The sequence below is a fragment of the Zeus faber genome (genome assembly GCF_960531495.2).
Source record: "Zeus faber genome assembly, chromosome: 18".
Taxonomy (NCBI): domain Eukaryota; kingdom Metazoa; phylum Chordata; class Actinopteri; order Zeiformes; family Zeidae; genus Zeus; species Zeus faber.
The window spans coordinates 10,654,047-10,668,459 of NC_137210.1; the positions used below are offsets into that span (position 1 = coordinate 10,654,047).

At 46.3% G+C, this 14,413-nt stretch overlaps 2 protein-coding genes across 3 annotated transcripts in view; one reads left to right on the forward strand and one right to left on the reverse strand.

The window, feature by feature from the left end:
• caska (calcium/calmodulin-dependent serine protein kinase a) overlaps positions 1-14,413 on the forward strand; it is a 110,178-nt gene that overhangs the window by 63,606 nt on the left and 32,159 nt on the right. For both annotated transcript variants that reach the window (XM_080019675.1, XM_080019676.1), the window contains exon 6: positions 10,300-10,402. In XM_080019675.1, coding sequence (XP_079875801.1) covers positions 10,300-10,402 — 103 coding nt within the window. The remainder of the gene's footprint in view (positions 1-10,299; positions 10,403-14,413) is intronic.
• Positions 6,511-8,368, reverse strand: LOC307243676 (putative G-protein coupled receptor 34). The gene is made up of 3 exons (XM_080018576.1): positions 8,349-8,368; positions 7,230-7,830; positions 6,511-7,114 (listed from the first exon to the last, which is right to left on the reverse strand). Exons 2-3 carry the CDS (start codon positions 7,808-7,810, stop codon positions 6,631-6,633), a joined length of 1,065 nt encoding a protein of 354 aa, XP_079874702.1. The 5' UTR covers positions 7,811-7,830; positions 8,349-8,368; the 3' UTR covers positions 6,511-6,630.

A 14,413-nucleotide genomic window follows, 5' to 3' on the forward strand; every position in this document is an offset into this window, starting at 1 on the left:
TATTTATAGATGGCAAAACAGAATTCCCTTGGCAGCTGCTGAATTTCATGGATTTTATTTCACATTCAAGAGAGCTCAATTGGAGCGCTCCTTTTTTTTTATGCATTTTATTTTCTCCCAGAGGCTCATAGCGCATAATATGGCTGCCGCTTGTGGATTACTATCTCTCTCCAGCGTGGAGTATTAGTCACCTTAGCCTATAGAATCCTATCTCTGTGTCCTCAGACAATGGTCGTAGGAGCTGCCTCTCGTCGTCTCCTATGTGAGCGACAGCCGCCCGGTGATTATGAGTGCACGTGTTGGTGTTCGGGAAAAGCGGGTGAGAGAGAAAGAGGTGGAGGCACGCCAGCGTTATGGAGCGCTGCGATGCCTGTCACGCTCACTATGTTCCACGTCGTGCCCTCTCACCGTACCGCCCGTGTCCCGTTTCCCCGCAATAATTGTAATAACATCAGCGAGGTACGGAACGCCGCAGCTACTGTCACATTTAATTTACATTCAGGCTGAAATGGTTTTTTTTCGTGTCGTCTGTGAAAAGAGATGCACCGCGCCTGTCACGGCCGTGGCCTGCAGCGACCGCGGCGTCTGATTTTCCCCCGGTGTGCCATGTGTTCAGTAAAGTGTGCTAGGCCGGCGCTGTGGTGAGATAGCAGCCCTGTGATACTGCCGTAATCAGAACTGTGACTCAGAAACTGCTCTACCGGTCACACTCGCCTTGTGTCAGGAGTGGACCTTTGATCTTGGCTGTTGGACTGTTTCATTTCTGCACCGTGTTTCGGTGTCAGGTACAGTAAGCCGACCTGAGCATCATCAAGCCGCGTCATCGTTCTCTCTACTCAAGCTGCCTTTCCTGTCTGGCTCTATGCAGATTTTCTCTTGAACCGGTCTTTTTTGGTAATATTTTCTCTCATGCGAGGCAAAGACAATCTTTTTTTAAAGCATCGCCCCCTCGTCTTCAATATGAATAGAATAGGTACAATTTGTGAAAGGTTCAAATTATTTTGTCCCCATGATCTGATGCAAATGACTTGGACGCCAACATTGGGGCAGGGTGGCTTCACCTCTATTGTCCTTATTTAGCAGAAGCTCGGTGCCACATCTCCTGTCTTCAGCTTATCAGATGCATCGCCTGTGATTCGCTCTCTCTCTCTCTCTCTCTCTCCCTCCCCCCGTCGGACGCGGGGCAGCGCGGCCAAGCGTAGCCAAACTCTCACACGCAGAAAACACACGTGCATCACACACTGAAACCTACATGCATTCACGCAGAGCGGAGACGCCCTCGTTGAATATTTATGCTCTTCTTGAGTATGCTCCATCCTTCCACGCATGAAAGTCAAATTTGTTGAATTCATCTGAATGGGCATGTTGATGAATCACTTGTTTGTCTCCTAGTATTTATCTGCACATCTGTGTGTTTGTTTTCCTTTTTTCCACTCACTCGCATATAGAATAGTAATGGAAACCAGTCATATGTGTTTACTTGGTGCACAGGTTTTTGACTGCAGGAGTTCAGAGAACTGAATATCCCTGGATTTATTTTTATTTACAATTATTTATTTATTTTAGAGATTTATTTCTGAGTGAGAGACTTTTTTTTCTGATGTGGGCTCTGGAAAATTTGTTGTTTCGCGCCAACATAGATTCTGAGCTCAAGGTGCTCTTAGGCTGTGGTGAATGGTTTTTTTTTTTTTTGTGTGTGTTTTTATTCTTACTTTAAAGCACAGATCCCAGTGCTGTTAACAGCAATCTCAGGGATTTGTAAACATGGCGATCCTTCCAGTTTTAGGGCAGTGGAGAGGATAAAAGTCACTCCTGCACAGACCATATGTATCTTACCTTCCAATTGTGTTGCCTTTTTCTCAAGCTGTGCTGAGGTGAACAGGCAAGCTGTCAGAGCGTTCCTAGCGGTTTCTACCAGGAAAGAAAAGAATCTGGTAGATATATCAGCGGGCTTTAAAGTTTGGCTGACTGGAACTTTGAGTCTGTTCCTGGAGGAAGACAGGGACTTCACACAAAGGTGTGTGTGTGTGTGTGTGTGTGTGTGTGTGTGTGTGTGTGTGTGTGTGTGTGTGTGTGTGTGTGTGTGTGTGTGTGTGTGTGTGTGTGTGTGTGTGTGTGTGTGTGTGTGTGTGTGTGTGTGTGTGTGTGAGCCAGGGATTCCTGTTTATTATATAAATATTGGCCACAACATTAAAACCACCACTAATAACCACTAATATTGTATAGCTACCTGTCGTAGTGCCAAACCAGCTCTGACCCGTCGAGGCACTCCACAAGACCTCTGAAGGTGTCCTGTGGTATCTGGCACAAAGACGTTAGCAGCAGATCCTTTAAGTCCTGTCAGTTGCGAGTTGTGGCCCCCATGGAACTGACTTGTGGTTCCAGCACATCCCACAGATGCTCCATCGGACCCTAACCCCGGTCATCCACATGATCATCAGACCAGGTCACCTTCTTCTATTGCTCCATGGTCCAGCTCTGACGCTCACGTGTCCATTGTAGGTGCTTTAGGCGGTGGACAGCGGTCAGCATGGGCACTCTGACCGTTCTGCAGCTACGCAGCTCCATACGCAGCAAGTTGTGATGCACTGTGTGTTCTGACACCTTTCTATCATAGCAGCATTAACTTTTTCAGCTCTTCTGTGGGCTAGACTTCGCTCCCCACGCGCATCAATGAGCCTCGGGTGCCCATGACCCTGTCACTGGTTCACTGGTTGTTCTTCCTTGGACCATTTTTGGTAGGTACTAACCACTATATACCGGGAACATCCCACAAGACCTGCTGTTTTGGAGATGCTCTGACCCAGTCGTCTACCGGTCAGAGTGCCCATGCTGACCCTTGTCCACCGCCGAAAGCGCCTACAATGGGCATGTGAGCGTCAGAACTGGACCATGGAGCAATGGAAGAAGGTGGACCTGGTCTAATGAATCCTATTTTCTTCTACATCATGTGGATGGCCGGGGTTAGGGTCCGATCTGATCAAGCATCTGTGGGATGTGTTGGAACTGTATTTTTATATATAAGTGAATGACAACATGCAAAGTAGTTTAGTAAATACCTTGCCAACTGTGGAGAAAGTGGGAATTGGGGAGAAATTGTTCGAATCCTATTTACACAAAAACAAATCGAGAGTGAAATAATGTTTTATGTTCTGTTTTTTCCATTTATCTACTCTCTTTTTCCGTCTTCCAGTCCACGTCTGTGTCTGTGTTCCCCCTTATCGCAGCTCGCTGTGGAGCAAATGTCACATTCTCCATATGAATGGCTAGATTTGTGAGTGCCTTGGAAGAGTCTTATTTCCCCACTGGATACTTGAATGTCAGCTGTTTGTACAAGGTAACATAGCACCAGTCTACCCTGGCCTATTGCTGTTACACACAAGGTGTTATTGCTGTGTTATTAGGGCAGTTTGGGGGGTTATAGGTGGCCATATAGGGGCTTCTAATGGCATGTGTAATGCAGCCAAGGGGCCTGTTTCGGGCTAGCAAATAGAAGCACTGAGGCTCAGCCCAAGCACACAAACACATGGGCGCTTGCACAAGTTTACATGCACATAGAGTACACACATAATGCCGGGCTTCTGACACTCCCTAGTGATTTGGTGTTTATTTGTCTAATCGCAGTTCAGGTGAAATGGCAAAATTGAACCTTTCTTTCTTGGGGTCTGTAGTTGTGCGTTTCTTCCTGTGTCTGCTTATCCGTGCCGTCAAACTGTCCTCTCTCCTTTACACAAGAGCTATGGTGACAGTCCAAATTTTAAAATCCCCTGTGCACACCAGCAGAGATTGTCCCTCTATCTCACAGGGGGCTTTGTCTGCGCAAAAAAAAACCAACAAAAACAAAACACCAATCAGTCATTCTGTCTATCCTGGACAACAGCGGATGGCCATTGGAGCTAGTGAGTAATCTCTATGCAGACTCCTTGCCCTGTCGGAAAATCCAGAATCCAAAAACACCCAAATCAAATTGCACGCATGCAAACACAAGAGTAAAATGAAAACACATACGAAGGTTTCATCTCACTCTTTGATGTGAGCCATTGGGCTCTCTAATGAGGCTGAGCACTTGGAAAAATGACGTTAGCTGTAGTCATTATAACTTAGCAAGGAGCGGCTTTAAGCAAATTACAGTGGAATGTCTTTGATTAAGATACTATAGATTACGTTTATTGGGGTAAACAAGTGTCACTTGAGGACATTTTCCACTCACTCAATTTACTGTGCCCGCATCCTCCCAGCATCACTGCTTTCACTTTACTTCCTTGCAGTGTGCAAATTACCCGGCAAAATCAACACTTTCACGTCAAATTAAGAAAATAAATTGACAAAATCTGAATGAATATTGAAAGGGTCCGTGGTATTTACCCTTACAGGTCTGTTTTTTTTTCACACTTCCTCCTCTATGTTATTCTCTGACAAATACACACTAGACAACAGAGATTGAATAATGCATTTGCAATTACCAGACAAGGCAGCCCGCACACTCAGGACGTTTAGAATTGTCTACTGCAAAAAGGAGGTATCCCACAATATGAACATATTGTCAAAACATAAAGCATGTGAGCCATTCAACCGGTCTGTTGTTATCCTTGCGGATAAATCTTTTTTAGATCACATATAAGGGTTCCATATATTTCAATACATCTGTATGCTAGACACAGAAGGCTCAAAACCCCTGAAAGAGTCAAATCCACACTAGGAGTCTCAGTCGCCATCTGTGACTGTCCACACTGCCGGGCCGTTCTCCACACAACAGCACCGGATGATTTATTGCCTGGGTGTAGTAGGCGGCTAGGAGGGGTGCGGTGAGAGACACCAGCAGGTTGGAAGCACTCAAATGACAAAGGTAGACCTGGGTTGGGGCTGTGGCTGAGACCCAGTGCAGGAACACCCACAAGGACAGCGCGTTGCCTGGCAACCGCGTGAGGAAGATGAGTGCACAGGGAGGGAAGGAGGATGGGCGTCGGGTCGGGTCGGGCAGAGACAGAGGGAAAATGCTGATGGAGACACGCCGGGCGTCTGACTTGAAAGAGAGGGGTCACGTGTATTCTCCGTTGATCTTTTAAGAGTTCAATTGCAGCAAGTTTATGTTTATAACCCTAAATTCACACTAGTCACAGACTAAGCAATAAACTACTTCTAGCTTGAAAAATGCCTGAATTACATAAATGTAAATCAAACAAAATTCTTGTTTGCTCTATACATACCACTGGAAAGAAGGCTGATTTCTTCAAAGCTTTAGAGGCATGTAACTGCAATAGTTAGTAAAATACATACAACATACGTCACTTAACAAGGGTTGGCAGTAGAAGCAGCTGCTTGCAACTACCTGCTGTACAGGTTTCTAAAACAAGGAACATATATTTACCAGCATCAGTGTGTACTAGTACTTCAGCGTGGTTTGTGAAACTTCATTTCAGGAAATGGTTTCAGGTAATGGAAATTAATTGCTTGATTCAGACCTGACCAGAACTGAGACTAAAAATGACTTTTTAAATAGAAATGGCATTTGCCTATTCTTTTTCATGGTGCATATTTAACAGGTGACTTTTGATTTCACAAGTCAATATCAGTTGACAAAGAATAATGTCTGTGTGGATTTAATTTTTCAATTTAAAATATATTACCCTTAATTTTTCCCACTGTGTTAAATATGCGTTGTGGTTTTAATTGAAACTTGTTGTTAAAGCTCTGAGAAAAATCCTCACTGACAAATAAATCGCACAGCCGGTTATTACTGTCCTTTTTTTCCCATTTCATTTATTGGGCTTCATAGACCTACAATTTTAATTTTTTTCTAATTCCCCCTCTCTCCTTGAAGAGCATTGTCTGCTCCATTCAACTTTGTAAATTACTCCATCCCCTCTGCAGATGAAAGGTAGCCATTGGGGGGCGCTATTCTCTACACTATTTACTGTCTGTATTTATTCTGCCTTGAGGTGGTGCTCCTGCACTGGTCAGCTAGATTGGTACCAAATCAGTTTTTTTAGTTTTTAGCATCGCTTTTCTTGTCCCACTGAAGATTGATTCATAAAATGCATCACATTAGAATCAATGTATCAATAACTAGAATGGCATACTACTGAGCAGTGATTAATTCCCAAATTAAATATGTCAATGAAGGATTTACAGTATACAAGAAACACATTTTTTTATTTCTTAACATACTCCATATTCCATAAGTGTTCTACTTGGTGGGGCTAGATACACAAAGGTGATTGGATAGAAACTGAGACTGGTAAATCCTACATGACCCAAGCATCTTTAGCTTTCAGAAGGTGATGAGAGATAATAGCTTGACCAGACTGATGCAAAAAAGAAAAGTGTGTGTTAGAATACCACACATAGTGTCTCTTTTGATCAGTCATGAGGCCCTTATTATCTATAAGCTCATATCATTAGTATCCTGTGACTAGACCAGCAGTGCCTAACCATACTCTTAACTCAATAGTGTTAATCTGCACCAATAAAGTAACCTGCAGTGATGTTTGCCATAAAATAGTGATGGCGTTATTTGCCAGCTAATTGTGACCATCAATTTCATTGCTGTGGCAAATTCTATGTCATGTGTCTCAATGTGGCATAGATTTCTATTTCTACTTAAAGCAAGATTGCAGTCCTCCCAGTCCCTTAACCGGGCTCTGCGCTGGAGCTGTTCCCACTAGCGTTGGTGTCCCGCCCTCGTAGCACACTGCCCAGCAACTGTAGCACCTGCTTCCTCACAGACGAGGAAAGCAGGAAGTACATGACTGGGTCCAGGCAACTGTTCATAGCAGAAAAGAGCAGGGCCACCTCATTGGCCTGGTCAGCCACGTTCCTCCAGTAGCAGGAGGTGTCTGAGATTTGGGTGACAATGTAGAACACCCTAACAATGTGATAGGGCACAAAGCAGACCGTGAAGAGGAAGAGGATGAAGAAGGACTTCTTGGCCGTCCGGGTGTAGAGGGTTGCATTCGGTAACCCCGGTTTCTCCTGGGATGTCCTCAGAAGTCCGATGGCAATCTTGGCGTAAGACATGGCCAGAGAGGCAAAAGTGAGCCAAAAGAAAAACACTATCAGGAGGTTGATGTACGCTTTCCACTTAGCATGCTGGAGTATTTTGTACTGGAAACACCTGTGGGAAGCACACATTGTCATTGCAGAATGACATAATCACACACAGATCCCTAAACAATAATGAAAAAAAATTGGAAGCTGTTAAAGGAGTTTTATTTAAAGATGCCACCGACCTTTGTGACTCTCCGTTACTTTCGGACAACAGGAAGACCAAAGTCAAGGCAAAGGCCAGGAACCAGATGAGGGCACAGGTCACTGTGCTCCACCTTGTGGCCTGCAGTCTGTCGGGCGCTCCCGTGCTGCGTTTGATCTTCAGGTATCGGTCCACACTGATCAGCCCCAGCAGCGTTATGCTGATGTACATGTTCATGTAGAAGAGGTTTCCCACCACTCTGCACATGGTAGGGCCCAGCTCCCAGCGGTCACCCCGGCTGTGGTACCACACCCTGAAGGGGAGGCAGACTATGAGGAGCAGGTCCGCCAGGGCTACGTTGATGAGAAACACGTGAACTGAGTTCTTCTTGGAATGGACGCAGAGGAAGACCCAGAGAGCTAACAGGTTTCCTGCCAGACCCAGGATGAAGAGCAGACTGTACAGCAATGCCAGCGGAATCTGCAGTGAGCCGTTGTCTGGGGAACAAGACTGGCCGGGGTCAGGGGTCACAGCGGCGGTTACCTGGCTGGCCAGAGTGGCGATGCCAGAAATGGAGGAATTTTGAGATGGAAAATCCGTCACAGAGAAGTATGTTGTCATCGTTGTTTCGTTCTTCAGCCCTGAATGAAGACAAATTATTCAATTATAAAGCACAAGGTCTTTGCTTTACTTGGATGGTGTTATTATGTCTAGTTGTTTGTATAGATTCAAAGATTAGCCGTAATGTGTCCTTAGAGTTGTTCTGGCTCTCTTGGGAAAAGCCTGAGTTCTCATTAGAGCCCCAGGGCCAGCTAGGTCTTGCCCTAAATCGTTGGTAATCCTGCCCTCATTAATTACATATCAAGCAGCAGACAACCACCACCTTACCAGAAGGCCTCCATCCTCACTGCTACTTACAGAACTAAAGCAGAACTTTATTTGCTGTGACATATTATCTCCAGATTGTTGTATTGAGTTTCAGAATAACTATGGTAGTATTCAGTACCACTGTTGGCCACCTAAGAAGCAGCAATACCAAAAGAACATACATGGTGAATTCACATGGAATTTTTCTCTGTGATAACTGGATATCAATGTGCTGCCCTTTGTCCAGCAAGCAACCTTATATTGTAGCCATTGTGATGGTAAAACTACTCACCATGTAAATGAAGTTCCTTACTTGCTGGTATCTTGTGTCAATGTGCCTGGGTGGCGGTAAAAGTCCTTCTTTTAATCCTCTTCTGTCACAAGGCTAAATCCAATGTGCTCCCCTTGAGATAACCCTTTCTTTAGCTTACAGGTTGCTTTTTGGAATATTGAAGCTTCGTATCCGTTTGCGACATTTCTGAAACCAATCTTCTGTTCTGTTCTGACTGACTGAGCACTTCTTCATCAGCAGTGTTTCACAGATTAAAAATATATCTGCCAATTCTCTCACTCTCTCTCTCTCTCTCTCTCTCTCTCTCTCTCACTCTCTCTCTCTCGCTCTCTCTCTCGCTCCCTCTCGCTCCCTCTCTGTGATTCACCCTCCCCAGTGGCACTGCCGAACGCAGACAGAGAAATGCTGAAATGCACAATGCGGTGATGCTTTTTCAGACGAAAAACTGGAAGGAAAGAGGGGGTTGACCACAGCTTCAAACCACTGCAGAGGGCAGAGGCAGGGCTTGGCTCCACACAGTTTCTGATTACACATGCTACGAACAAGCCGAGGGAGTCGCAGAGTACTCACCGTTCCTGCACCCGGCTCTGGCTCTCCGCATCAGGCTGTGATTACAATATGGAGGTACCTGCTAAGTGCAGTCACCCTCATTGGCAGATTGGTTTATAATAAAATATCACCCCAAGCCCTCCTAGAAATGAAAACAATAGGCTCCAGAGGGGATAGGCAAGCCAAATATGAATTGCCACCCAAGGAATGGCTGCCCAAATAAAACCCAGAGTCAATCACTCAAGTGAGCTTTGCCAGAGTGGAGGAGCCAACACGCCTGGGCTCAGAATGGAGAACTAAACGGCGTGTATTGTTTGGTCATGTGCGCATGTTAAATCATAGATTTGTTTATTTCTATGACCTATTTTTTCTGCTTCTCTCTTTATTTTCATTAATAAAGCCTCAAAAAATAAAAGGGTATTAATCTTACAACAATGCGTATCGGCTAACCCTAAATGCCTCCTCCAGCCAATTTCATTTCTTGCTTTCACTTCTCCCCCTCAATTTTTCCTCAAATGGAAAATGTGGGTGTAGTTAGAGTAGTAATTGAGCGTCACACAGAGACACAAAGCTATTGTTTAGTTTGAAGAAATGGTTTAATTTGACAATCAGTGGGCGTTCCAGCTTGGATCATCAAGGCATCATATGACACTTTTTGCAAAGTACTGCTTTAACAAGAGCAAAGAAATTTTGAATTTATATTAAAAAAATATACAATTTTAGAATGATGGGTGTATTGCAACAGGGAGAATAACATTAAATAGTTTAGAAATACATGGGTTGGATCTTTTTCACATTGCCACCAAGTGTCTGTTAGATTCTTAACTAAAAGATATATAAGTATATAATGTATATTAACAGATCGGTGTACTAAGTTACGTTTAAGAGCCGCATTTTAGTTGATTCATTTCACAGTGTGATGTAATAAGTTCTCGGCAGCAGATGTTAGTAGTGATTAAGCCAACACTTCAAGAAAATGCACCTCTTGTTATATAAAGTCTTTGTTATGGTCCTGAAGTAAAATGTATAATGGTCGAAAATTCCACTGGGAAGTCTTACTTTAAGCTAAACCAATGAGGAATCCTTAGATGATGCCCAAACATTGCTTCCACAATTGAGACTTGTTTATCTCTCATGGGCTTTTAATTTCAAATTCTGTCAGGCGTTTGTGTGCAGCATTGGTGGGCGTGAAAAGCTATGAAGGTTTTGTGGTTTGGAAATATGCGTCTCGTAGACACGATTCTTGTCATGTCCCCCTTTCATTACGAGGAGGGTGTCCTTCTTTAATTAACAAGAGGAGAGAATTAAGTTAAGAGTCTGTGAAATTACCATAAGTCTGATCCTGTTCTATAAATAACCTCTATTTTTCCCCTCTATCTTCTGTTTGCGCTCTCTCTTTCAGCCACACTGTGTGCTGCTGGCATCTAAAGAAAACTCCGCTCCTGTAAAGCTTGGGGGGTTTGGAGTTGCCATCCAGCTCGGAGAGTCAGGACTGGTGGCTGGAGGTACAGTGCGCTCGCATGCACGCACACACACACACACATACACACACACACACACACACACACACACACACACACACACACACACACACACACACACACACACACACACACACAGACACTAACACAATGCGTGCACACTTTCCTTTTGTCTGACCTTCTTCTGAGATCGTCATTGTTCCCATTAGTAGTAAAGTTCATTGGAAACTTATGCTCATTCCGCTAGGCAATGACATGTTTCCCTTGTATAATCCTAGTAGTAAAAGTAACAATAAGATGGAACTTGGTTTGAGGTCACCTCAGGTCTGCAATTTAAGGTTTAAAGGGGACATATTATGCTCCCTTTCAACAAGTTAATTTAAGTCTCTGAGGTCCCCAAAACATGTTTTTGAATTTTTTTTGCTGTAAAAATACCACCACCACCAGATTATGCATTGTGGCCCTTGTAACATGCTTTTATCCATCCTGTTCCAGAACGGTCTGTTTAGAGGGTGGAGCCTCCCTCCTGAGGCCTCTAGTTCTGTGAGCCAATGGGGTTTGAGCTTTGCTCCGGATTCCTTTGAAGTGAATAGTCTGTAAACACGACTGATTTCACCTTATCAGTCTACTAAAATCTGTTTCTGAACAAATTTGAGGCAAGAAATAAGCAATCCAGTTGCTGAATCGTCATTCATATTAGCTCTACAAGGCCTAATTTAAAAGTTTGTTCCAACTTTGCCGACAACACACATTTGTGGTTGTTGTTTTTGTTAACCTGTGCTTCAGCATGCTGGGCATACAACACAGAGTATTTGTGCCGTTGCATTGAGGAAAGAGTTAGTCTGCAAGTGGAGTTCAACTTCTCAACATGCAATAGCACTTTTTATTCATTCTTTAATCATCAAGGACTGCTGCAACAACTCTGTCCTGTGGACGACCTGTAGGATGACAAGAGTGCAGCTTTTTGTTACACAGAACTGCCACCAATCACCCTCGTTGGAGAATGATTTTACCATGTTTTGTCTTTAAACAACTAATCACTACTCCAAGAGGGGGAGAATCACCACGCGTGAGACAAATAAACATACAACCAAAAACCATGTACATGGCAAAACAAACATAGAAACGTCAGACGACATATATCGACAAAACAGAGTTATTTAAGTCCAGGAAAACTGGAACAGCAATTCGGCAGTAATGAGGGAGAAAAGGGGAGGAATGTAACCAGGAGGGTGTTGGGGGTGTGTTCAAGGCAGGTGCTGGTGGTGTGTGTGTGTGTGTGTGTGTGTGTGTGTGTGTGTGTGTGTGTGTGTGTGTGTGTGTGTGTGTGTGTGTGTGTGTGTGTGTGTGTGTGTGTGTGTGTGTGTGTGTGTGTGTGTGTGTCCACTGGTGAGTGTACAGGGCTTGTCCCAATTAATTTTGGGTATGAGGTCGGAATTATATTGTAGCGGCTCCAAGCAGTGTAAAAGGCCTCGAGCCCACCCCTGAGTCCCGCAGCTGTATGAACACCCCACGACCGCAGGAAAGCCTGCCCTGCAGCCACAGAAGACCCCCAGCCCCCAGAGAAACTGGAAGCCTGCGGAGTAACACCCACGGCCGGCCCCGAGGAGCATAAACCAGTCCCAGAGAGCGCTAGGAGACCCTGCATCCTCGAAGCGCACACATACAACCCATCCCCATGTGCAGGCATAAGATGCAGCCGCAGGCCCAGAACCCAGGCTATGGATGCCAGGCACGGACTCCAGGCCCCGCACCAACAGACTGACACCCTGCCCAAACCGCCTCCATGCCCACCACCGCCCCACGTAAGGGCGAGGCCCACCCCACCCAACCGGCGTGTAGCAGAGTCCGCTTGCCAAGTTATTCTTTAAATACTTACATTTCCCTCCTCTGCAGTTTTGTCACAGACAGTTGGTTTTATTTCTTCTTTTTTTTAAAAGAATGATGCTGGTCTGTGCAGCCAACAACAGTGCCCTTCCCAAGCTTAGCTCTTAGCTTAGCTCTTAGCCACCGGACCCGCTAGCGGTGGCACTCAAGTTGTGGGTGGAGTTATTCAGATGTGGCATGGTTCAAATTCCACTGAGGCCCAACGTGACGTACGGTTGAGCGATAAATTTAAACGACTCCAGCCAGGCCGGGAGGAGGGGCCCACCCGACCGCCCCCCAGCCAACCGCGCCCCCAAACCGACCCGCCAGCGACCGGCCACCCCGCAAAAACCCCAGTGCTCAATGTGTGCTGTTGGTAACTGCAGTTAAAATTGCGGGGCTGGGGTTGCAAGTCCTTCAGGCAAGTCGAACCCAAATCACTCGCAACCCTCCTGTCTCGCAGACCTTGGTTCGATAGAGTGTTGTTCGGAGTAGGATTGGTGTGCCAATGCGTGTGTGTGTTCGAAGCTAATGTGAGTGGGATTAAAATTTTGGGACGGACAAGAAGGATGCTTGGGCAGGAGCGTGACAGGCAAGATGGCAGCTGCCCACCGCATCCCCACCCACATAGCCTGCACCCCACCATCCCGCAAGTCCTCGGTCTATTGTGTGGTTTATGTGCTGAGTATGAGTTTTGGCACTGGGAGAGATAGGCAAGTCGCGACCGGATCCATCCAGGGGCGCAGCAGGCCGGGGAGCAACCACGCGGACCCACCCCCGGGCCCAAACACGCCCCAGTGCGCCAACCTCCCGTACCTGGTGGCAGCCAACCCACAGCGATCAGCCAAGGGCGCAGTGCGTTCGCCATGCGCCTCCGCCATGTCGGGCTGCTCCGCGCCCACATCAGGCCCCTGGTCAGCCCCCAGCCGCCGAGCATGCGGACTACAGAACAGAGGGCGGCAGACGGCAACCCCACCCACAGCCCAACCCCCCGCGTAGAGAGCGTCGGAGGGCAGGTACCCTGGCCGCCCGGTGGGATGACAGGAGACCGCCACCCACGAAGGAGGCCACATGGTGAGCCCCGCGCCTAGCACAGCCAACCAGGTTCAGGACTCAGGTTGACAGGCCCAGATGGAACGCCCAACCAGCCCCAGCAACCGGGCGGGCGACCCCCGCAGCGCGCCAACCACGGGTCCCGAGACCTGAACCAGCGACCCACACCCCCCGCACCCAGCCCGAGTCCCAGAACCCACAACCATGCCCGGAACCCACACATGGACGCCAGCTGCAGGTACTCCCCGGGAGCAAGTCTCCCCCCGCCACCCCCGGAGACAGGCCAGCTCAGCTCAGGCAAAGGAGCGGGCGCCACCCCCCAGACCACCCAACTCCCCCGTGGGGCCCCGGGATCCCCCAAGAACACTGGCCCACACACCACGGATGTCCCCAGAGCCGCCCGGGCAGCCACCCAAACGTGGAGCCCCAGCAGACCAGGAGGGCCCCCACATGCCCCAAAGCACAACGACATTGCACTGACTTAGGAAGACTCAAGTATTAAATGATGGAGTTATGTCAGTGCAAAATCAGGCTCTGTGCAAAATCTTATATTGGATGAGTTGCATTTTGGAGTTGCGGGTCATAGAAAAGGTGTTATTGCAAATAAGCTTCCACAGGTTGATATCGGTGGGAACAGCAAGGTCTCTTTCCCATTTCATTGTAGGTAAAGATAAGGTGTCATCTATTTTTAGTAAAAGTTTGTATATTCTGGAAAAGGGATTTTTCATGTGACCGATATGAGTGAGATGTTCAATCATTTCAGGTGGTTGTAGGATGTTGTTCGTCAGCTTGATTTTAACTTTTAGAGACTGCTGTAATTGAAGGAATTGAAGGAAGCCGTGGCCACCGATATTATGCCTTTGTGTTAAGGTTGGGAATGATATAAGCAAATTGTTTTCAAAAATGTGTTCCAGATGAGTAATTCCTTGTCTTTTCCAAGACCTAAAGATTATTGGTTTGTTTTTAACCAGGAAATCTGGGTTGTGCCAGATTGGCGTGAATTTGTTTGGAGATAGAGTGTGACCACTGAGTTTGAGGAATTTCCACCAGGCTGACAGAGTTGTTGCGATAAATGGGTTTTTAAAGCAATTATGTTTCTTTATAGATTCAGTAAGG

Excerpts from the sequence above, each read along its gene's own strand:
- LOC307243676 (XM_080018576.1), bottom strand. The coding sequence starts at position 7,810 with ATGACAACATACTTCTCTGTGACGGATTTTCCATCTCAAAATTCCTCC. Across the intron at positions 7,115-7,229 it reads AGTAACGGAGAGTCACAAAG|GTGTTTCCAGTACAAAATAC; the intron begins GTCGGTGGCATC and ends TGCTTCCCACAG.